General features: G+C 36.6%; 1 protein-coding gene across 2 annotated transcripts in view; it reads right to left on the reverse strand.

Annotated features, from left to right (window-relative positions):
• NIPBL (NIPBL cohesin loading factor) overlaps positions 1-25,710 on the reverse strand; it is a 135,977-nt gene that overhangs the window by 3,005 nt on the left and 107,262 nt on the right. For both annotated transcript variants that reach the window (XM_006156317.3, XM_006156318.3), the window contains exons 34-44: positions 19,158-19,298; positions 18,849-18,942; positions 18,271-18,425; positions 17,178-17,268; positions 15,001-15,174; positions 14,400-14,590; positions 11,397-11,504; positions 10,748-10,948; positions 6,517-6,663; positions 4,708-4,982; positions 1,461-1,635 (exon numbers count right to left, since the gene is read on the reverse strand). In XM_006156317.3, coding sequence (XP_006156379.1) covers positions 1,461-1,635; positions 4,708-4,982; positions 6,517-6,663; positions 10,748-10,948; positions 11,397-11,504; positions 14,400-14,590; positions 15,001-15,174; positions 17,178-17,268; positions 18,271-18,425; positions 18,849-18,942; positions 19,158-19,298 — 1,752 coding nt within the window. The remainder of the gene's footprint in view (positions 1-1,460; positions 1,636-4,707; positions 4,983-6,516; positions 6,664-10,747; positions 10,949-11,396; positions 11,505-14,399; positions 14,591-15,000; positions 15,175-17,177; positions 17,269-18,270; positions 18,426-18,848; positions 18,943-19,157; positions 19,299-25,710) is intronic.

The following is a 25,710-nucleotide window of genomic DNA, read 5'->3' on the forward strand; positions in this document are numbered from 1 at the left end:
TACCAAAATCCAGAGAGGAGAATGGAGGAGAGGGGATTGTGACATGACCATCCCCCCTGGGGGGAGGGTGATTTCTTGCTCTCTGTCTCCCTCTGGTGAGTGCACGCACTCTAGAGCAAACATCTCTAAAAACAGTAATAAAAAATTATAATTAAAAAAATTTAGGGAACCAGCAGTTAGCGTAATGGCTATGTCGCTGGACTCCCACGTAGTCGACCGCGGTTCGCGTCTCGGACCCGGTGGCTTAAATCTCACGCCGGGCGCGTGTGCGTGCATGCCCAAGATCCCGAGAGGAGAATGGAGGAGAAGGGATTGCGGCGTGACCATCCCCCCTGGGGGGTGATTTCTCGCTTTCTGTCTCTATGTCTCTCTCTGTCTGTCTGGCGAGCGCACGCGCCCTATAGCGAAAACCTCTCAAAAAAAAAAAAATTTAGAGTATGAAGTTTGCAAAGTCTATAAATAATAAGAAAACCACTGTGTAGATTTCATTCTTGGTCAAAAAACATACTTTATGTTCAGCCATTTGCTTTCAGTATGTTAAAATATAAAACTATTTTTATATTTTTAAGAGATCTCTAAAGATATTTCAAGACCATTTAAAAATGTTTATGATAAAATTATACATAATGTAAAATTTACAACTTCAATAATTTTATGTGTAAAATTCATTGATATTAAGTATATTCATAATATTATGTACTACTATCAATTTCTAGGGCTTTCTCATGGCTCCGAACACACTGTATTCTCATTAAACACTACCTCCCTATTCACATTTCTTATTCCCACCACACTACACTTAAGCAAGCATACTGTAGCATATAGGAAAGAAAAAAGAAGACAGCTATTTGACTGACCCTGTAGTACAGTAGCTAAGCCCTGTATGTAAGAAGCTGACTGTGGTTAAAATTCTGGTCCTGGTGGCCTGAGAAATACATGTGTGTGTGTGTGTACCCCAAATGCTAATGAAATAGAAAAATGGAGGAAAAAGTCTTGTGGTGTGATCAGGCTATACTGGGAGGTGTTTTATTCTTTTTTCTCTCTCCTGTGTGCATGCACATGAATTCGTACACCTTTTGGTTACTACTAAAAAAAAAAAAAAAAAAAAAAGGAGGAAGATAATTATTTCCCTATCAAAATTTTACTTTTCAAAAAAGTTAGGGGGCCAGCAGATGGCATAGCAGCTATATCACTGGACTCCCACGTGGATGACCATGGTTTGAGTCCTAAACCCAGTGAAAATCATGCTGCGTGCATGGGCATGTATGCCCGTTTCTGAGGAAAATGGAGAAGGAATTGTGGTATGACCATCCCCCTTGGGGGGTGATTTCTCTCTCTCCCTCTCCCTCTCACTGTCTCTTTCTATCTCCAGTAAGCACATGTGCCTAAGGAAAATACTTTAAAAAACAAACAAAAAAAGGTCATTAAGAGAAGGAAACATACTTGATGTTAATACTCACGTCTAGATACTGTTTTACTATACTCCTTTTCACATCTTCAGTTATTTTAGAATTAGCCATATCACTCCGCAAGAAGTCCAGTGTTTGCTTGGGATGAAAATGAACTCCTGTTTTCCTGTTTATCGCTTTATCATATACCTTTGCAGATTCAGATGGAGAGTATTTCTGAATTTTACTGTTTTGGGAAAACAAAACCAAAAACTTTACAAGATTCTCAGGCACTTATATTTCAATTGATTCTACTTAAACATGATTTACTAACAAATAATCACAGAGATATCAACCTATGAACTAGGATGCTACTAAAGACTGGATCATTGGAGAAGTCATGACATACTTTTCTTCACTTTTTTTGGAGGGTTTTTTGCTTATAAGGCGCATGCGCTTGCCAGAAAGACAGAGAGACAGACAGAGACCATCCCCCAGAGGGGATGGTCACGTCGCAATCGCTTCTCCTCCATTCTCCTCTTGGGATCTTGGGCACACATGCACACGTGCCTGGCATGAGTTTAAGCCACCAGGTCCGGGACTCGAACCGCAGTCGGCTACATGGGAGTCCAGTGACAAAGCCATTACGCCACCTGCTGGTCCCAATCATAACATATTTTTCTATATAAAAATGCAACATGACTGTTCTGGCAACCCAATATAATTCTGAAAATGAAAGTAAAGATATAAAGACAAAGGTTAAAAAGAAAAATGTTCCTTTCTTTTCATCAGTGTTTGCCTTAAAAAGAGGCATCAAAATTATAGGATGGGGAAAAGATACCTGGATCCATGGAAGCAACATTTAAATATATCCAATTATAGGAAAGGAGTATCATTTAAATGAAATTGGTTTCATAAGTCTACTTGAAATATCTTGTTCATGGGACCAGCAGTTAGCATAATGGCTATGTCGCTGAACTCCCATGTAGCCGACTGTGGTTCGAGTCCTGGACCTGGTGGCTTAAACTCATGCTGGGCGCATGTGTGTGCATGCCCAAGATCCCGAAAGGAGAATGGAGGAGAGGGGATTGAGGCATGGTCATCCTCCCTGGGGGTGATTTCTTGCTTTCTGTCTCTCTGTCTCTCTCTGTCTTTCTAGTGAGTACATGCACCCTATAGTGAAAACCTTTCCTAAAAAAGAAAAAAAAAAAGGAAGAAGAAATATCTTGTTCATAAGGCAGCTTTAATACAATTACTCAATACCATCTAACTGTTTTATCTCCTCCTTTTTTGCACCCCCCCGAACCATTTTCTATATAGCAGCCAGAATGACTGTCTATAAACCTGTTTCAGATTATCAGCACTCTGCTTTAAACTCTTCCCAATTCCTTAGCACTTCACCAATACCATACAAGGTTTTAAATTATTTTGAATTAACTGTCAACATTTAACATCAAGATGTTTCTGATAAAAATCTGAGTTTTTCATGTTTCTTTTTTTTTAAGAATTATTATTTTATTTAACTTTATTTATTTAATTTGGCCAGAGAGGGACAGAGTGAGAGAGAGAGAGAGAAAATGAGAAAGCAAGCCACCAGGTCCAGGGCTTGAACCGTGGTCAGCCATGTGGGAGTCCAGTTCCCCTAACAAGAACGCCATCTGCTGGCCCCCTAAGTTTTTCATGTTTCTTGAAAAAGTGAAAGCTCTGGCCACATTGTGTCTACTTTCTCCTGTGGCGACGAGATGGTGGCAACCTGAGAAATGTCATTTAAATGACATTAACTGACCCCTTTACATGAAACGTATTCTTTCTGGTTAGCCACTGACTAGGTCCACTTTACTCATATCATATTCTGTCCCTGGTTAATGATTCCTAACCTAAGGTTTCAATGAGATTCACTTTTTGTGAATTTCTCAAGTTTTTAAACAAAATTCCATGCATACAGGCAGAAGAGAGATACTATTGGTGACTAATGGTAGGTAAAATTACAAGGCATTCACAATAGTTAGTAGTGTTTTTTCTATTACTTTACACAGTACCTTACATACTTTTTGGGTTCTTATAGCTTTGCTTAGTTAATCTATTTCTATTCTTATTTCACAGCTTTTTAAAAACTTAAATTTGTCATCTATTTTAACATTAGCCTGATCTTCTAAAGACTTTATTAAGAAAATCAGCAAAGGAACCAGCAGATAGCATAATGATTATGTTGCTGGGCTCCCACATAGTCGATCGTGGTTGAAGTCTTGGACCCGGCAGCTTAAAACTCATGCTAGGCACATGTGTGTGTATGCTTAAAATCCCAAGAGAAAATAGAGGAGAAAAGATTGTGGCATGGCCATACAATCCCCGCCCTGCCCCGCCCCCGCCTCCAGGAGGATTTCTTGCTTTCTGTCTCTCTGATGAGTGCACATGCCCTAGAGCAAAAATCTCTCTCTAAAAAAAGGGAAAAACCAAAGGGGCCAGAGGATGGTGTGGTGATTAAGGCATTGAACTTAATCACTGCTGTTCAAGTCCTGGATCTGGCAGCTTCTTTTCTCACTTTCTCCCTCTCTCTCCCCCACACGCCCTATATCAAATTAAAAATAATAATAAATAAAATTGCCGTAATGTAAAGAAAAAAAACATAAAAAAGAAAATTGGCAAAATAAACCCTTTAATATGTAATATATCTTAACCAAGTAAAGGAATATGCCTTTTCTCCATTCAGTAGTAGAATGGATAAATTATGGCATATTATCCAACAGAATACTATACAGCAATAAAGGGAACAAACATCTTTTTTAAAAGAAGTATTTTTTTAAATAATTTATTTTATTTATATCAGTTCCTAACCACTCCCCACCCCCCAATTTACTACTATTACTTGGGCTCGCTCACCAGAGACAGAGAGAGAGAGATGGAAAGTGAGAAAGCAAGCCACCAGGTCTGGGACTCAAACCATGGTTGGCCATGTGGGAGTCCAGAACCCCAACCACATGCTTACTTCTAATATTAAAGTAAGCATGCTGGGGCCAGTAGGTGGCATGGTGGTTAAGGCACTGAACTCCCACATGACTGACAATGGTTTCAGTCTTGGACCTGGTGGCTTGCTTTTTTACCAAACTCTCCCCCCCCATTAAATTAAAAAGAAATATATAAACTAATTCTTAAAAAAAGAAATACAATCAAAACTGGTTTTATTAGGTTGTCAGCAAGTCATAACACATTTTTCTCTGCAAAGAGCAGCATTTTTCATGTGTCATGACTTTCCTGATGACCCAATATATTTCTGTTACTGGAACAAAGTTTTTTTCTCTTACTGTTTACATGACCTTACCTATCAGAAAATCCACAGAGATTCTTCAAATGTTGTTTCAACATTAGAAGCAATAAAATACCCTGGGAAACATTTGCAAATTCAATCAAAGGAGCTGAATTTTCTGGCAAACATTTCATCACCGAATTTATATCATCTTCTGAATCAGAATCTGAATCTGAATCTACACGTTTCCGTGACTTCCGTGGCCTAGAAACTTCTTCTTCACTTTCACTTGACTCATTTTCTTTACTAGGTGATGATTTTCTCTCTTTCCTTTTGTCCTTTACCATAGACTGAAAGAAAAAAAAATGACCCTGTTTGAAAAACAATAAAAGCAAAACACCATAACAAATATAAACATTCTCCATCTAACAGCTTCAAAATCTTCTTTAAATTAATATTTTGTAATGCCTTGATTTTCTGAAACCAATTAAAGATGTAAACCTTGGGGGCAAATTAGGTTACAAGACTAAATAAAATCATATATAATGCCCACTCCCTTCTCCCCTTAACTACTCCTTCCAAAATACCTTTCTGAAAGATTACTCAAGTGGAAATAATTTTCTTATAAAGATAGTAATGAAAGATAAATTAGTTATTTAAGTATCAGTTTGGTACATAGGTAAAATCACTACAGCAGAAAAGGAGTAATTATAATTTAACTAAGGAGAATATAGTTGGCTTGAACATCCCTAGCTTTGATCATGTTCTTCCTTTAAGGAACATTTTATCAAGATAATATGCAACTTTCCTTAAATGTATTTTATGAAAACATAAGCTCTTAGAAAGAAAAAAGTCAACTGAGTTTAAGTACACGGGAGAGGGGATAGGTAGGAGGAGAGAGGATCAAATAACAAAAGTAATTATTCAAAATATAACTGTTAGGAAATAAAATATAACTAATAACTCCTTACATGTGTATAGTAATACGCTAGGATTTTGCTAAAAATGGAGGCTCTATCTTAGCAGGTCTAGAGTGAGGCCTGAGGTTCTACAGCTCTAATAAGTTCCCAGATAAGCCCAGTGCTGCTGATCTGAGCTCCACACTTCAAGTAGCAAGGGTTTGGATACCTCTGCGATTTTGGCCCTTATGTATCTAAAGTAGGCATTAGAATTCTGTAAAATAAGATCTACTTGTCTTGTCAAGGCACATGAAAACATTCCATCCAATCTGTAAAGCATTTACTGAGTGTTTATTGCTATGTGCCTAGGACTACACAAGATATTTTGTAATCAAACTAAATACACTCCTCCTAAAAATCATGGCAGAAAAGACAGCTTTTATAACAAGAAATTTAGAAATGATTTTGTACACACAACATTCTAACTCAGTTGAGATGAAATTACTGAGAGATAAGGAGGTAAATAGTATTGGAAATTTTCTGTTTCCTTATAAATAAACTATATATGTATATGTAGGCACGGATATTTTTTGGTACTGTTGTTATCTATCGTATTACAAAGTTTCAAGAATAGCAAGACATTTTAAAATGAGATTTAAATGGATAATGAATGGACACAAAATACTTAAGCTCAGTGCTGAAAGTGAGAGAAATAAAGAAGTGGGATGGCTAATCAATAGAAGAGTCCATCTATGTATAAAAAAAGTCCACCTAAATGATCTAGATATGGAATGATTTTAGATCTGAATAGAAAGGTAACCCACTTCCTCTCCCAATTCAAGTACTGCCTAGATTTCAATAAAGTCATTTAGAAAGTTTTTATATACCTGTGAAAAGAATAAAAAGAATAATGAGAAACAAACTCTGAAATTAACATGCCTGTACTTTGACAGATGCATTAAAAATAGTAATGTGTGTAACTTACCTCCTTGAATGACTGCAGTAGGTTACTACCAGAAACTGAGAGTGTAATGTCTATATGATGCATTATAAACAACGGCTCTTCCTGTGTCTGGTATGGAAAACAGGCTAGATTGTCTGCTATATACAAGAGCATAGTCACTTCTGTTTTCTGTAAATTTTAGAAAAAAGGTACATATGTTTAGTGGATAATCTAAAAACCCAACCAAAAAGTTTTAGAAAAAAATATTACAGGGCATTTTCACCTCAGTTAATGTTAGAGACAAAGGTGGGGAAAAGGAGGAAGGGAGATACAAAGAAAACAGGAAGGGGGGAACAGAAACAGATTTTATAAAATCATATTATACCCATTTTAGATTTTGAAATGACTTACACCATGCTACCTCATGAGGGAAGAGGTGAAATTTTTAGTGTACCCAATTGAAATTCCTTAGAAGTTTGCTTAAGGAGTATATGGGACCTTTATGACAAATCCATACCACATCAGAAAGTATACATGCGCTCATCATTACTTGTCATTTTGCTTCTAAGAGTTTAACCCATATGGAGATGAGTTACACACAGTTACTATTCTGCCTTCAAAAATTGCTACTAACATGTGAGTTAAAAAAAATCCCCCAAATACATGTATTCATAAAACTTATTCATCAGTTCCCTCTGTATATGTGATTTAGAATGATAGAGTTTGGACTGTGCTACCAGTCTCATGCTATAAAACTTGAGGCAGGCAAAAATTACGAGAAAAATTACAGTTACTACTAGATGTTTGCTTTAAAAAGTAGAGAGACTTTCAAAATTTCATGATCACACAGGATGTAATCAGATGGCCATGTTAATATTTGAATTCCTTTTAAAAATTTATAGCTCAAAACAAAAACAAAGGGAAATGAAAACAAACGAAAAATTAGCAACCAAAAAACACTTCTTCCTATCAAAAATACTCCCATTAGAATGACCTAAAACCCAATTGCAGTGGTAGCAACAACAAATATCCCATGGAACAGATGGAATAAACATGCTAGTAATATTCCAAAAGATTCTCCATTTTTTATTGAAATACACATCACAGAATCTTACCTCGTCTATTAGTTTTAACACTATACTTGATATATGCATGTTTTCCTGCTAAACCCAAAGATGTTCAGAACTCTGAACACTGAGAATTATTCAGTTTTCTCTGAATAAATCTTTTCATAACTTGAAGTTCCTCAGTATTGGTTATAAAAATCCTATACAACACTCCTTCCTTTCAAAACCAAACTTCCTTCTCAAAAGAATAGTGTTCCTCTACTCTTCATTGCTACTCTTTGAAATTTTTCTTTTCTTGAAAGAGAGAAAGATAGAGTGGGGGAAAGTGAGAAAGAAAGCTGCCAGGTCCAGTACTCAAACCATGGTCAGTCATGTGGGAGTCCAGCGCCCTTAACCCCCATGCCACCATCTGATTGCTTTTGTCCATCAATTTTTCCAATCATCACATCCTATTTTTTACTTCTTAATCTTTCTTGACTCCTCAGTAGCATATGACACTATACTATCTATACTTTCCTTCCTGAAGTTTTTTTCCTTAGTGTTCTCTTTTTAGATCTTTGACTACTCCCTCTTCTATGTCCTTCTCAAGACAACTCCTTTTCAAACTACCCTTTTTGCAATAGTTTCATTATTCTCTCAGGTGCTCAGGATAAACATTTTTCAGCTACCAATTGACTATTCTCATATAGTCTTGTCTAATTTATTCCTTCCTTAAAACACTTTTTCTATTCTCCATATTTTTTTAACCTGTCATCACACTGTAAACATGATGCTGGAATATTCGTGTTCTCAAAATGTTCTTTGGCACTTGTCCTCATTATTACTTTATTTGTTTTTAAAGAAAGGTTTTGGGAACCAGCAGTTAGCGTAATGGCTATGTCGCTGGACTCCCATGTAGTCGACCGCGGTTCGCGTCCCAGACCCGGTGGCTTAAAAACTCACGCCGGGCGCGTGTGCGTGCGTGCCCAAGATCCCGACAGGAGAATGGAGGAGAAGGGATTGCGGCGTGACCATCCTCCCTGGGGGGTGATTTCTCGCTTTCTGTCTCTAATGTCTCTCTCTGTCTGTCCCCCCCCATTGCTAAAAAAATCCCCAAAAAAAAAAAAAAAAAAAAAGAAAGAAAGGTTTTTGCTATAGGTGCATGTGCTCACCAGAGACAGAAAGAGAGAAATCACCCCCTAGGGGGGATGGCTACACTGCCATCCCTTCTCCTCCATTCTCCTCTTGGGATTTTAGGCATGCACACACACATGCATGCACACACATGAGCCTGGTGTGAGTTTCAAGCTGCCAAGTCCAAAACTTGAACCATGGTTGGCCATGTGGGGGTCCAGCAACCTAAACATTATGCTATCTGCCGGTCCCATGTCCTCATCATTTTATTCAAATATACTTTCTTTTCTTTTTGTAATTTTATTTATTGTCATTACTTTATTTAATTTTTAAAGTTGACCAGAGAGAGACAAGAGAGAGAAGTGAGAAAATGAGAAAGCAAGCTGCCAGGTCCAAGACTTGAACCGTGGTCAGTCATGTGCGAGTCCAGCTGCCTTAACCACCACACCATCTGCCGGCCCCTCAAATATATTTTCGATCATTCTTTACTGTCTACTGTCTATAGTATGACACCATAGTGACCATATCAATCTATTGATTACTTCATTCATTACTTCCCACATATTCTTATCTTTGTTTTTGACTCATTTGAAACATTTTCCATCTTTATTTTTATCTTTATTTTTTTAAAGAGTTATTTATTTAACTTCATTATTAATATTATTAAATTTGCTATAGGGCATCTGTGCTCACAGAGAGACAGAGAGAGACAAAGGGAAAGTGAGAAATCAAGTGGCCAGGTCCAAGACTCAAACCATAATCAGCCATATGGGAGGGGTCTACACCTTAACCACTATGCCACCTGCTGGCTCTCCCATCTTTGCTGGACACAGTAAACCATCTCATCTAACCTGTCTAGGCCTTCAGCAATTTGTTCTCCGCTAACATTCTTTATTGAGAAAGAAAGCAAACATTTTAAGAGCTGGATTTCCAGTTTAGCATTTCAAATGTCAAGATTACAGAAATCCAGTCATGATCTAGTGCACGCACTGAAATGACACAGGAATGAAGAACAAGAGGGAGAAAAGGACTGGAGCAGTATCAATAGAATAAGCCATGGTGCAACTCAGGATAGGATAAATTTAGTTACTGTTTATTTTCTATATTTCATGTCCTATACCCAAAATTGAAAATAAATATCCTCTGAGGGTAACAGTGCTATCATCAAACCATTTTGCGCTCCTTAGCACAGTACCCTACACGCAATGAAAACCTAATACGGAAGATGATATGGCAATGATGATGGTGATGAAAAGTTAGATTCCAGACATTTCTGAAATAGATATTTATAATATTCTAGATCTTACATTAAAAATTTCATGTAATATTTTAAAAAGAGAAGTCTACTAAGGTATCTACATTCTGAAAAATCATAACTTTCGTTAACTGAAAAAAAATTTGGTGTCTAGCTAATAAGTGATTAAAACTAATAAACACCTATTTTGTTTTCGAAGATGTTATAACACAAACTTCTTTGTAAGCTCTATGTGGGCAGACACCAAATCTGTCTACTATTTTATCCTCTAACCACTTAGGGCATAAGGGCTGGCACATAGCAGGTGTTAAATAAGTATGTGTATAAAGTCAATAAACACATTAAAAGGTAAACTAAAAAACAGGATGTTTTGTTTTCCTGGCTTATGGTTCTGGCCAATGCAACTTGTGCAATAGCTAAACATGTTAAAATTGTATTTACACAAAAATTGGTTCTTTGAAAGTCAAGTTTTGCAACAGCATTTGACCTCTACAGAAATAAGAGAAATCCGTCCTATTTCTTTAGGTAAACTACTCCCAAAGTGACAGTTTAGTGATGTAGCTTATTTAAAGATATGCTTACATGAGCTGTTATCAAAGTTTTAAAGATACTCAGTATGAAGGACACACAATCTTAATTTATTACTCATTATTCTCATGTGGAATATTCCCTTCAATTTTGATTGTATATCTTGTAAATAATTGAAAGGACTAAGGAAACACGTTTAATATAGTCACTGTCATTTATAAAAATGTTAATATTTAAACAATGATGACTATTTCAGGTATAACATTTCGAGGACATTTATTTTCTTAAAATAGTAAGTTTTTATGCTTACTGCTGTGTCATCAAACAGGTTGAGTAAAGAAATAAGAAAGGCTCGTCTGTGTTGGCGGTTTCCGCGGATCATGGAGTAAAGATGTGAACACAACGCACTCGAGGACTCGTCTTGTCTGAAACCCCTTACAGGATCTTTTAGGCACGTGTTGATTGCCTGTTGTACCTGGTAGGACATCTTCATACCAGCCACTGCTTTCATCTGTAATCAATAAAAGACTCATTTTTTTTCTAGGAAATTGAGAGAATCAAATTTTTTAAAATATACTTGAGCATTACATTCTGAGGCTAACTTCATTATTTGGCTTTCTTATTTAAAATAAAGCCACAGATGAAGTGCTAGAAGGAACATTAAAGTTCAAATATGGTAACTTTCTCATTTTACAGAAGAAAAACATGGAGGCCCAGAAGAGTCATTCTTCCTAATATCAAATAGTAGGCTCTAGAATTCATGCTTCCTCTAGCTTAATCTCAAGTTATTTAAAAACTAGATATAATAAATACCTCAGGCACAAACTTAGCTGTATGTTTAGAAGGTATTAAGCAAAATATTTTATTCTAATTATAAATGTGGGCAGCACACTTACTAAAGAAATGGCTTACTAGAGAAAGATATTCACTTTTAGGTTATACAACTTTAAAATACATACATGAATGAATCCGGCGTATTTTTTGTCTATTTCCACAAGCTGCTGATCAGCCTTGTTCCGCATAGCAGGTTCAGGGTCTGTGCCCATAGCAATTAAATATGGCACACACTGGAAATAGAAATAATTTGTAAGATACCACCATAGTAAAAACTGAATATGTGTTTTTGTTTGTTTGTTTGTTTGTTTGTTTTGGTGCTTGCTGGAGAGAGACAGACACACAGAAAGGCAAAGTGAGAAATCACCCCGAAGGAGGGAACATCACACTACAATCCCTTCTTCATTCTCCTCTTGGGGTTTTGGGCACATGTACCCTATGTGATTTTATAGCTGCTGTATCCAGGGTTCGAACCGCACATGGCTGGCCATATGGGAGTCCAGTGCCTTAATCACTGTGCCACCCTGTGGCCCTACTATATGTTATCTTGACAAACGTCAAAACTTGTTGTGTATCTGGGATATAGGAATTTAGTTTTATAGGCTTTCCTATAAAGTCTATGTTTTAGTATTCATTTAAAAATACCAAATCTTTCTATATGTTTAGTTTAAAAGTAAGAAAGCATAAGCCCAAAAATTGATGTGGTAAATTTAAACAATTTCAGTGTTAATTTAAGGTTCCTTAAACATGGAGTATCCCCACACTAAGAATCTGTTTTTAAGATTATGATCTGTACTACAATTATTCTTCAAGCTCAACTAACTGTACTATATAGATAATACAAGGCAAAAAGTAAGTTGTCCATATTCTAAGCTAGGAAAATATAATTTCTGCCCTACAAAGTTGATCTCAGATGTGGTTTCAAGGATCAGACAGTAATATATTTATTGTACTTCTTTTTTTAAAAAGTAATTTTATTTTGTTTATTATTGTTATTATTTTTAATTATGAGAGAGAGCACGAGCCATCAGGTTCAGGACTCGAACAGTTGGTCATATGGGAGTCCAGCACCCCAGTGACCACAACACCTGCTGGCCCCATTGTATTTCTAATGTCATAAACCACCACTCCTTGCATGGTGGTTAAGGGCCCTGGACTCCCACATGGCCAATTGCAGTTCAAGTTCTGGACCTGGAGGCTTGCTTTCTCACTTTCTCTCTCTATCCCTTTCCTATCAAATTAAAATAAATAAAATAAAATAATTCTTTTAGGGGAAAAAAAAAAAAACCAAACCACCACCTCTATATCAAGTAAATATGAATCATAAAATAGCTGGAAGGCTAGCAAAACAACAAATATAAAATAATTTAAAAATACAGATATGACCCTGAAATTAGTAATCACAGATTGAGTCCTGAATTAAGAAACCAAAAAGTTTATACAGAATATATATATATTTTTTGGAGAGCTTTTCGCTATAGGGAGCATGCGCTCGCCAGACAGACAGAGACATAAAGACAGAAAGCGAGAAATAACCCCCCAGGGGGGATGGTCACGCTGCAATCCCTTCTCCTCCATTCTCCTCTTGGGATCTTGGGCATGCACGCACATGCGCCCGGCGTGAGTTTTAAGCCACCAGGTCCGGGATGTGAACCGCGGTTGACTACGTGAGAGTCCAGCGACATAGCCATTACGCTAACTGCTGGTTCCCTATACAGAATATTATTAGCATTAACTAGGAACATTTGAAATCAGATTGTATATTAAGTATCAGTGTTAAGTTTCCTAAATTTGATAACTGTTTTTTTTTTTTTAAGAGAATGTCTCTGTTCTGAGAAAATACAGAAGGAAGTGTTTAGAAATAAAGAAGCATAATATATGAAACTTACTTTCAAATAATTCAGAAAAAAGAGAAAGACATATGGGCCAGAAGGTGACACAGAGGTTAAGGCGCTGGAACTCATATGGCTAATTGTCCAGTTCTAGTCCTGGACCCAGCCGTTTGAAAACCATGCTGAGCATGTTCTGTAGGTGTGTATGCTCAAATTCCCAAGAGGTGACTGGAAGAGAAGGAACTTTGGCATAGCCATTCTCCCTGGCTAATTTGTCTCTCTCTCTCTCTCTCTCTCTCTTTCTCTGGCAAGCAAGTGTGCCTTATAACAAAAATAAAGAAAAATAAAAAATAAAGAAAGAAAAAGAGATAAAGCAAATGTGACAAAATGTTAAATAATGAATACAGGGAAAGACTATAAAGGAATTCACAGTACCATTCTTGTCATTTCTTTGTAAGTGTAAAATTAAAAAAAAAAAAAAGATAATAATAAAAAACACCCTACAAAAAGCCCTAAATATCTCAAGAAGATGAGTCTCAACATGCCAAACATCATAAATGATCTCAATGATGCTAACCTTGAGGCATGAAGAGCAAGCTAAATAGTAAATAAGGTTTTTATTTCAGCACTCAGGGAAGGACACAGCATAATTAAATATAACATATTTTAGAAAAAGCTCCCTGAAAAATATCCAAAGTAAAATACTGGAGGATACAGACTTTGGTTACTTAATAAATTCACTTTTGTAGCCTATAGCACATCCCAGACCATTATATAGTATATACGTCTACCTCAGCATTGGCTGCTAATTCTCGGTAACACTATTATGTCTTATTATATCACTTTTTCAGTGCTTTGAGATGTTGATCAGTTACCTCCAACTAACAGAAGAAACTGAGCTCGCATTATGTAATTACTTTTTTGAGGACTAAAACGTCACTCTATTTAAAGATATTATATCCAGTTAACTTCCCTGACATATATTGCTGGTTCTTGAGTAAGAGTAAATATGGATTAAAATAAATTTATTAACACTACTTAGAAAAATAATCCAAGCACATATTTTCCCAATAGAAATTATAAGTATGTTTAATGGAGACATTATAAATATATAGGTATTTTGCAGTAATAACAACTTAGGAGATTTATGTCTAAAACGTGGATTCTTAAGAGTTTAGGACAAAGAAGATTAAAGATGAAGAGGAATAAAGAAATATTTATTCTCTAATCACACTGCCATCAAATCACGACTACTTTAGGTACTTTTTAAGTGCTGATGCTATAAAACATACTTACCTGAACTGGATGAATGAGACCTTGGTTTAGAGTCAGTGCTATGACATTTAGGGCAAAGTGGCGTACGCTTGACTGGGTGTGAAAAAATGCCTCAAGCACCTGTTTGAGGTAAAGCTGCATGATGGAACTACTCATCCCTGAGGAAACATCACCCATTTCTTTTAAGTCTTCCTGTTTTGCAACTTTCTTCCCTACAAGAGGAAGCAAAAGGTAAATATATGTTAAGAGCATGGATACTAACTTTATTAAATATTCCAAAATTAGGCCACGTTAAAATCACAAAACATTACATAGCTAGTGTCCTAGCTCCACAGCTTTTTTTTCCTTCTGTCTGTATCAGGAATTTCTTTGAGAACTTGATATTAACTAAATCCCTCTCCTTTCTTAAAACATTAATGTTTGCACACATACAAAATTTTAGAACTTTTTAAGGGAATTTAAGATACTCTAAAGCCTAACTATGTACATCAGCATTAGGACTCCTATTTAACTGAATTCCTTCATCTAACAGATAAGGACATTTTGACATCTGGATTAAAAAAAGTGAGTTACACGGTACAACTATAGCCGCACTGTGAAATTTAAAAATATGTTCACTTACAGTCTCTATCTGCCTGCTGCATACGTGTATCCTCTTCTTGTAGGTAGGTCTGAAGATTTTTTAAAACTTGTATTTTTAAATTTACTGAGGAATTCTTATCAGATAAAATATTATTATAGAGATTCTTTACTTCTTGCTCAAACATTAGACTTGGATGCTGAATAAAGGCAAATCCTAAGGAAGTAGGGAAAAATGCTTCATATATTCATATTATAATTAAATATAATATTTAATGAAAAATATAAATTAATTATATAAAGAGGTTTTTACTCAAAAACATTTCAGGTTAAAATGACTAGAAGAATATGTTGGTCTCCTTATCTAGAGAAATATTAAAACAGGTACTTCTTTCTCATGAATTAAAAATAAGAAACTGCATTTCAAAGGAGAGTTTCACACAAGAGGTAACCTTGAGGAGGGAGCAGAGCCTAGTGGCTAGGGGACTGTGGATTTTTTTTCTGGCTCCATCAATGACTTGTAGTATGACCTTGAGTGAGTCACATACTCTCTCTGTGCCTCAATTCTTCATGTGTAAAATGGGGATAATATTTACCACCCCTCCCCCAATATAGGGGGCATTTTCAAGATTTAAGAAGTAATGCCTGCAAACATTTTTCAGATCCCTAACAGAAGGTACATACTGACATTATTTTAAAAAAATATATTGAAGTATATATCCATGTGAGGAGACAGAATAATCTTAAAATAAACTAGTGCTAAAGGTATCCTTCATTTCTTTCACGTACGGTACTGTATCAAGGGCACAACGCAGAGTTTTATAGGCACTAGCTAATCAAATAGCAAAATAATGTTATCTATGTTTATTTGTATATAATACTTATTTGAGGAAAAAAGGAAGCTCTTTGATAATAATAAGTATTATTGATACCAAATAACAAACTAAATTCAAAGCATAGACTGATCAGATAACTAGCCCAAGGTCACAAAGGGTAACTATGGCTGATGCAAGATGGTCTTTTAATTTTTGCCAGAGAGCATGTGTGCTTGTGAGAGAGAGAGAGAGAAGAGACAGATAGGGAGAGGGAGAAAGCAACCCTTATAGCAAAGAGTCACACCACAATCCCTTACCCTCTACCTCTCCACCTTATTGAGATTTTGGACATGCAAGTACACATACCCATTATGTTTCTCAAGCCACTGGGTCTAGAACTCTAGGGTCAGTCCTAGATATCGTGGCTTGCTCCCTCCCCTCTCTCTCTCTCACTTTCACTCTAACCCTCTCTGGTCAAGTTAAATAAATAAATAAATAGATAAATAAAATTAAATTAAAAAAAAGAAAAAAGTGTAAAAGGAAAAAAAGGGGAGGAAATAAAAGCTATCTGCAAAACATGTTTTTATTACATCAACACTCCTGGAAAAACAATATGGAATAGGTATACATCCAAACTGTTCCTTTCGAATTGGTTAGCATGTGCTTCTACATATGTATGAAAGTCATATAAGCTGCCCGTTATTTTAACTAGAAGTAGCAAATACATGTAACGGTGAAACTTTGCAATGAAAAAGAACAATTTAAAAAATACACACAATATAAAATTTTTCTACATCATCTTTATCGAAGTGTTTTATGAATATTCTTAAGATGCCCTATGAAGTAGGGCTAGGAGACACTATCATTATCTCTTTTACTAGGAAGAAACTAATAAACAGAGAAGTGACTTGCTCAAGATCACAAAAGGAAATCACTAGCCGCGGCAAGAATGGAATTCAGCTGTTTTAACTTATGAAGTCCTGGGATCAGCAGTTAGCGTAATGGCTATGTCGCTGGACTCCCATGTAGTTGACTGCGGTTCGAGTACCAGACCCGGTGGCTTAAACTCACACCGGGCGCGTGTGCGTGCGTGCCCAAGATCCCGAGAGGAGAATGGAGAAGGGATTGTGGCGTGGCCATCCCCCTTGGGGGGGTGATTTCCTGCTTTCTGTCTCTCTCTGTCTGTCTGGCAAGCTCACGTGCCCTATAGCAAAAACCTCTCAAAAAACAAACAAACAAACAAACAAACAAAAAAAAACAAAAAAACTTACGAAGTCCTATAGTCTGTACCCAGATCCACTAGAAGCACATTTAAATAAATCAACAATCTTGACTCACAATATTTAAAAATTTGCTCTTGACTTCAAACAGATAAAAGCTAAAAATAAACTTAGACTTAACTTACCCAGTCCAATGATGGCCTTTGTCTGTACTTCTTCATCAGAATGTTTTGTAAAATACATCAATAATTCAAGAACTTTATCCTTTATATTTACCTAAGGAGGAAAAACACATTAAATTATTGGAGGTAAGTACTTTAATTTTTAACTATAAAATATATGTATATTTTATACATACACACACACCTACAAACAAATAAGAATTTCTATACATGAACTCTCCTAACAAATAAATGACCAATTTCATTTATGGTAGAAGAATGGCATTTGAAGTAGGTGATGATACTGGAGCTACATGGGAAGGCCCCAGAGATTACATGTCAGGTAGATCTGAGTGAATAGGATGGACATTCCTACAGGTATATAGGTATCTGGAAGGATGGGGGGAACTGAAGTTTGACAAAATCCTATTGGAGATCCCTGTCTCTGTCTCATGAAAGAAAGAAAATCAACAACAAAACCAAAATACTATCTATAACAACAACAAAAAAACTTTAGCTAGCATATAAATTAATGTAATGTATTGCTTTCATCACTGAGAAAAATCGAAAAACAAAACAAAACAAAAACAAAAACACTTGGCTGTTGATCTAAACAACATGCTTACTGTTACAAAGCTGATAGAACTGGTGGTAGAAACTTCCTACCTTGTCACAGGCCAAGTTCACGAATCAGCAGCATGTTCAAGGGCCATGCTTTGAGAAGTGCTGTTTTTCTTTTTTTTAAAGAGCAATTACTGGTGTAGGCCATGTGCACTTGCCAGAGAGACAGAAAGCGAGAAATCACCCCTTGGTGGTGGGGTGGGGATAGCCATAGTGCAATCTCTTCTCTTCCTCTTGGGATTTTGAGCACACACGCACATGTGCCCAGTGTGACTTTAGGCCACCAGGTCTGAGACTTGAACCAAGGTCAACCATGTTGGAGTCTAGCAAACTAACCACTACACCATCTGCTGGTTTTGAGAAGCACTATTTAAAAAATTCTCATTAAACCAGACTATCGAATGCTGCCATCATCCTGAGCCATTATAGTAATTATCAGATCACAAGAGTATAGGGTTCTGTTTTACCACATAATAAGTAATATTATGATGTTTACCTTACTGTTGCCTTTAAAATCTTCCAGATCAAAATCAAAATGTCTACATAGTGCTCCAACAGTGAAAAGAGATCTAAGAAGTGCTGGTTTGTTTGTTAGAAGTGAAGTATTATTTGGGTCCTCTTGGTGTTGACTTTTTAACTTTGAAATGGCACCTAATCAAGATAAGTAACATGTATTTATAACAAACTCTTTGCCACTAAATTATTATGTTCAACAACTACTGCTAATAAATTACAATGATTTTTTACTATTAATTCTATTAACTATATCTACAATGATCAGGGCATTCTTCAGAGCCTAAAAGAATGGATGTAAGAAAAAAATTAAATTTTATTATACTAGGCAGAAAATTTGCCAACTTTCATTTATGTGGAATCAAATTTCTGAAGTAACAGTGGGTTCTCAAGGGAATACAAAAGATACTTGAAAATATTGTTTCTAACAATGGATCATGGGAGACAATCACATTTCTTATAATTCCTTTGGTGATACCCTTTATCAGATGTGTTAAAAATGACCTGGAAACATCTGCAGGTCCTAGCATAATACTTCAACAGCCCAGGAACTGAACTTACCATAGTATCTATTAAAACAGGCCCACACGAATTTAAAATTTTGTGTCACTTTATTTACAACAGCCCCAAGACAGCTCACACAATGCTGCACTACCTAAAAGATACAGAAAATGTTACCATTTAGATAAAAGTTGAAGGACAAAGGTTAAAAAAAATACTCTTCAAACAATTTATCTATTTTTAAACAAATATGTGCTTAACAATATAATAAATCCCATGGAAACTTAATTCTGCATAGTTATCATACTTTATGAGTTATCATTTGCACATTATACTAATCAATACAGAGATGATAAATCAAATGCTTACAGTCATGCCATATTTGATGATAAGTTTCATTAAATCTTCTTCAATAGTGGCAAGAAAAGTTTCACTTGGATGCTCCATCAGTGGTACAACTAGCTCTAGGATTTTTGCAACATTGCAGATAACCATGAAATCATTTTGTGTCTGTAAGAATAAAATTAATACTTTATGAATATTCAAAACCATAAAATAAACTATTATATGTTCGGGTTAGGGTAGGGCATTAAGCATTTAAAATTGCAGTTTAAAAAAAAAGGTCTATTAGAAAAAGAGCTTTTCTAAAGCTATGGCAGAAAGAGTACAAGTGTCAGGAACCTGGAATCTGGCTCAGCTACTGACCAGCTATGTGGCCCTGCTATCACTTAAAGACAATGCTGAATTTTTTCCCCCTAAGGTAACACAAGTCATTTCCAAATAAAGGTATTTAAATACTAGCAGAGTATTTTACAAAGACTAGTGACTGTGTTTTAAAAAATTTTTGTGAGAGATTTTTGCTATAGGGTGTGTGTGTTCACTGGAGAGACAGAGAGAGAGAGAAGGCAAGTAATGGCCATCCTCAGTGGGGATGGCCACACTGTAATCCTTTCTCCATTCTCCTCTTGGGATCTTGGGTGCGCATGCACAAGAGCCCAGCATGAGGTTTTTTTTTTTTTTTTTTTTTTAAAAAAAAGATTTTTGCTATAGGGTGCATATGCTCGCTGGGAAGACAAGACAGAAAGTGAAAATCCCCCTTCCAAACCACCCCCTCACCCCACAGGAGGGTGGCCATATTGCAATTCCTTCTCCTCCATTTTCCTCTAGTGATTTTGGGCATAGACGCACACACACACATCGGGCATAAGTTTTAAGCGTCTAGGTCCAGGACTTGAACCGTGGTCGGCCATGTGGAAGTCCAGTGATGTTAAGCATTACGCCATCTGCTGGTGCTTTGGTGTGAGTTTTAAGTTGCCAGGTCTGGGACTTGAACCACGGTTGACAACATGGGAGTCCAGTGACATAACCATTATGCCATCTGCTTGTCCCCAGTACACAGTTTTTAAGACCAGTATTTTTACTAGGGGTGAGTTTTGTCTTCCCTTCCCTTCAAGGTATTTGGCATTATCTGGAGATATTTCTGGTTGTCATGATGGGAGCAGTGAATTGTGAATAGATAAACAACAATGCATAGACAGTCAGTGACAACAAAAAATGAATCAGTTCTAACTGTCAATAGTGCTGAGGTTAAAAAACCCTGTGTTGAGGCTAGTGGGTGATGTGGTGGTTATTACACTAGACTCCCACAAGGCTGACTGCAGTTCACGTCCCAGCCTTGGCAGCTTGCTTTTTCACTTTCCCTTTCGCTCTCTTTTCCTGTCTCTCTCTGGTCAAACTGAAAAATGATAATAACAAATAAAATTAATAAATAAAAATTTTTAAAAAACCCTGTGTTAAAAAATTTTTTTAATCACAGAGAAAAATGTAAACCCCAAAATTAAGTATAAGTCTTTTTTATCTTAAGTTTTAACATATTTTTCTTTGATTAAAAAAAAAAAAGCAGGTTTTAAAAACAAGGTAGAACATTTAAAAAAAAATCAACAGGTTCTGAGGATTTACAATATAAAGTCTCTTTCCCACCCATCCTCGAGCCACCCTCACCACAAAGGCGAGCAAAGTTACTAGTTTTGTTTTTTATTTGTTTTTGTGCAGTAAGGCTTTCAGATATGTTTTTATGCAGTCAAACTACCATTCCTCATTCCTAATAAAGGATTTTTGATACTCATTTTGGATTTTTTGAGTTTATCTCACTGGTTAAAAACTTTCCCCTCATATCATTCCTTTCTGGATCTTGGCAGGATTAAATAAAAGAAGACAATATAAATACTTCTTTCTTTCTTTTAAGAGAGATTTTTGTTATAGGATGCATGTGCTCACTGGGGACCCAGAAAGACAGAGAGAAAGTGAGAAATTACACCCTAGGGGGGAAGGCCAAACTGCAGTTTCTTCTCCTCCATTCTCATCTATTGATTTTGGGCATGCAGGCACACACGTCTGGTATGAGTTTCAAGTTGCCAGGTCTGGGACTTGAACTGCAGTCAGCCATGTGGGAGTCCAGCGTCTTAACTACCATGCTACTTGCTGGCCCCATATTCATTTCTAAGTAATATAAAAATGCTGTCCTGTTTTGCCATCTTCTATTCCCAATTCTTTCAAGCAACAGAGGATAAGCTGAAGAAGGATTAGAGGTAAAAGAATTATTAGATAAAATTAATTCATTTGAGAACCTCTGCTAACATTATTCTCTCTTTTTTTTTTTTTTTTTTGAGAGGTTTTTGCTATAGGGTACGTGCGCTCACCAGAAAGACAGAGAGAGGCATAGAGACAGAAAGCGAAAAATTACCTCCCCCCTGGGAGGGGATGGCCACACTGCAATCCCTTCTCCTCCATTCTCCTCTTGGGATCTTGGGCATGCACGCACACACGCCCGGCATGAGTTTAAGCCACCGGGACTCCAACCGTGGTCGACTACATGGGAGTTCAGCGACATAGCCATTACGCTAACTGCTGGTCCCCTAACATTTTACTTTTTAAGAAAACATAATAGCATTTTCTGAAACTTATTTTAACACATTGGCCTGGAACATCAAGTAAATTATCTTAAAATTTAGAAGAAAAATATAAAAGGAAGATGGATATTATGAAGTAAAAGAACAGTAGAATATAATAGAAAGAATATTCAAAATGAAGATAATGTAAGAAGGCTTAATATCTCAAATACTTAAGTTATCTAAAGAGTTTTCACAAACTGGGGTGGGGGGAGCCCATAATTTGAAGACAAAATGACAAATTTTATGAAAAGTCACTTCACAGAGAAGCAAGTCCAATTGGTCAGGGAAATAAACTGAAACTACAATCAAGTATTTCTTTACTCCTGTAAATTGACAAAAAGTACAAAATATTGACACCCATCATCAGATATAGCTTTCCAAAAAGGCTATAAAACATGTCCACCAGCAATACAGCAATATATATTCAAAATCAAAACCCAAAAAAATACCATACACTCGACCTAGTAGTCTATTCCTCAGAATCTGTCCCAACAAAATAAAAGCACAAGTATTTAAAGATATTAGAAATAGGATACGTATTAAGAAATCGTCATAGTGGTAATCAACAGAAAACAGTGTAAAAGCCTGCCAAATAGGGAGATGATTAAATCATACAGCATTATAAAATAGGCAATATATAATGATTTCAAAGAATGAATTAAATAAATATCAGGTAATGTGCAATAATTAAATATGCCTAATAGGTAAATAGTACATAACATGATCTGGAATTTTTTTAAAGAATTATTTAACTTTATTTATTTATATATTCATTTATTTTAATTTGACCAGAGAGGGGCAGAATAAGAGAGAGAGAGAAAGAGGGAACGTGAGAAAGCAAGCCACCAGGACCGGGACTTGAACCACTGTTGGCCATGTTGGAATCCAGTGCCCTTAACCACCATGCCACCTGCTGGCCCCCATGATCTGGAGCTTTTAAAAACCTGATCAACCACTTATGGGTCCACAATTATCAAAGGATGGATAAAGTATGTAAGGGCACTCCGGGTGGTTTACTCTGAGAAGAGAAAAAATAAAGATGGGGACAGAATATAAAAACAACAACAAAAAACATGTAAAAAGGTATCTATCATGTAGAGGTGGTTTTATTTAAAACCTTAGGTTTGTATAAAAAAGTACAAATTGTTTTAAAAGTGATCTTTACTTTTTATTGCCATAGGGCGAGTGCATTTATCAGAGAGTGTGAGGGAGAGAGACTGAAAGAGAAAGAGGGAGAAAGCACCTCCCAGTTGGGTATGGTCATGCTGCAATTCCTTTTCCTACATTTCTCCATTCTGTTGACATTTTAGGCATCCATGCACATGTGCCCAGAGTGTTTTTCAAGTTGCCAGGGATGAGAATCAAACTATGGACAACCATATAAGGTCTGACTACCTTAACCAAAAGGCTTTGGAGCTGGGCTAGCTGTTAAATGTGGTATTTTTTCTTTTTAAAAAGTTTTATCATCATCATCATCATCATCATCATCATCATCATTTATTCCCAGAGGGCACTTGCCAGAGAAAAAGAAAAAAAGAGAGAGAGAGAAAGCACCCTCAATTGGGCCTTGATCACACCACAATCCTTTTTCTCCCATTTTCCATCCTGCTAGGATTTGGGATATATGTACATATGTGTCCGGCATGTTTTCTAGCTACCGAGCCTGGGACTTGAACTGTGCTCAGACATGTAGAATCTGTCTCACAGCACACAGAGCTTTACCATTGCACTATGGGGCCAGCCCTCCCACATTTTAAAGATGAGAACACTGAGGCACAGAGAGGTTAACATCACCAACTCGTATACAGCGGAACCAACATTCAAATTCATACTCCTTGACTCCTGGTTCATGCTGCTTCCCAATAAATATCCTAACAATGAAAAGGATAGATTCTTTTACTTGATTAGGCTTAGCAAGAGAGCCCATGCTCACATTTATACCTCCTTATTCAGCTATTCTCATGATTTAAGAACTCTTACTTCACCAGGTCCCAGAAAACACCGTTTCCCTTTTTCACTCAGTAGCTGATGAACAAATATCTCTGTGAAGGTTTTTGCCCACAGTGTAATTATACTAATGGAAAAATTTTAAATCTCATTATCAAAAGACATTAAATTCATCTTCATTTCTGAGCAATTTTTTTTTTTGAGAGGTTTTTGCTATAGGGCACGTGCGCTCGCCAGACAGAGACAGAAAGACAGAAAGTGAGAAATCACCCCCCAGGGGGGATGGCCACGCCACAATTCCTTCTCCTCCATTCTCCTCTCGGGATCTTGGGCACACACGCACACGCGCCAGGCGTGTTTTAAGCCACCGGGTCCGGGACGCAAACCGCGGTCAACTACGTGGGAGTCCAGCAACATAGCCATTACACTAACTGCTGGGCCCTCTGAGCAATTTTTTAAATAGTTGTGTCCAAACAGATGGGAAATATAATTGAAAGTACCAGTGTAAATAAGGCTTGATTTTCTGTGATATTTACAAAGTGCTAAAGATACTAGAAACACATAGATGATGAAGGGCTTAGGTAAATCTTTCATGTTAAGGGACATCTACATTTTGGGTGTTTCTTAATTATTTTTTTTATCCTTTGATTTACGAATCCTAAAAACGTAAAACTATCCAAGCTCAGAAAAAAGAATGATCTATTTCTGTTTTCCAAGCCAACAGTAGTCATTTTTACCATAATTCAGATCTTAGCAAAGGTATTTCATAAAGGAAGTGGAAAATAACAAAGAATTTTAACCTATTTCTGATAAGAATTTTATAAGAAACCCTCACATGCTCTTTTATTTGTCCTTCTTAGGCTGCCAAGTGAGGTTTAGTGACCTCATCTAAACTACCGTTTCTGAAACTAACCCCCAATTCAGATAATTTCCGTGTTAATAAACCATCCCGTCATTACTTCCAGATAATCAGGGAATTACTTTAATTTCCCAACCTATAGTCTTCCAATATTTTCACAGCCTGCAGGCAGCCCACTTATAAAATCAATTCCAGGTTTTAACTCTGAATATAAATGAATCAAGTGTTAAGCTTGTTTTGTTTTACTCATAAGTAGCGTTATGCCAAATGGTATTGTCTTTTTTTTTTATTTGCATTTTGTATGCTTAGATTTTACATTAAAAATTAACTATCTGCTTGTTTTATGTCGCCAAAAGAATTTTAAAGATTTTTTTTTTAAACTGTGTACAGGGTATCTTTCCTTTAAGAAAAATTTGCAAACATAATGTCTTCTTTTTTTTTTTTTTTTTTTGGAGAGGTTTTTGCTATAGGGAGCATGTGCTCGCCAGACAGGCAGAGAGAGACAGAAACAGAAAGAGAGAAATCACCCCCTGGGGGCATGGCCACGCCGCAATCCCTTCTCCTCCGTTCTCCTCTCGAGATCTTGGGCACACACGCACATGCGCCCAGCATGAGTTTAAGCCACCGGGTCTGGGATGCAAACCGCGGTCAACTACGTGGGAGTCCAGCAACATAGCCATTACGCTAACTGCTGGTCTCAACATAATGTCTTCTAAGAGTATCCCCATTTTTAGTGCAAGATTATAATATAGAAAGCTAGCTACTTTTCACAAATCTGTTTCTCCTGGAAGGCCATAGTTGATGTTATTTCTGCTTAATCCACAATGAACACCAATAATGGAGTCCTCCTTGTGGTGTATGTAGCACAGAATATTTGAGAGTTGGTGTGATAAATCATCTCAAAAAGTCAGAAGGATGGACTTTCCCCCAGAGCACAGCAGTTAACACTGCACTGGGAGCCAGATCTCACATGACCAGCTATGAGTTTAATCCCAGCCCCAGCAGCTTAAAAACACACTGGGCACATGTGTGTGCATGCCCCAAATTCTAATGGGATAGAGAAATGGAGATGAAAAATTGAAGTATGACAATGCCCCATTGGAGGAGATACTCTCTTTGTCTCTCTGGCTTCTGGCAAAAAAAAAAAAAAAAAAAAAAAAAAACA

This window comes from Tupaia chinensis, unplaced genomic scaffold (assembly GCF_000334495.1).
Source record: "Tupaia chinensis unplaced genomic scaffold, TupChi_1.0 Scaffold000489_1, whole genome shotgun sequence".
Lineage (NCBI taxonomy): Eukaryota > Metazoa > Chordata > Mammalia > Scandentia > Tupaiidae > Tupaia > Tupaia belangeri.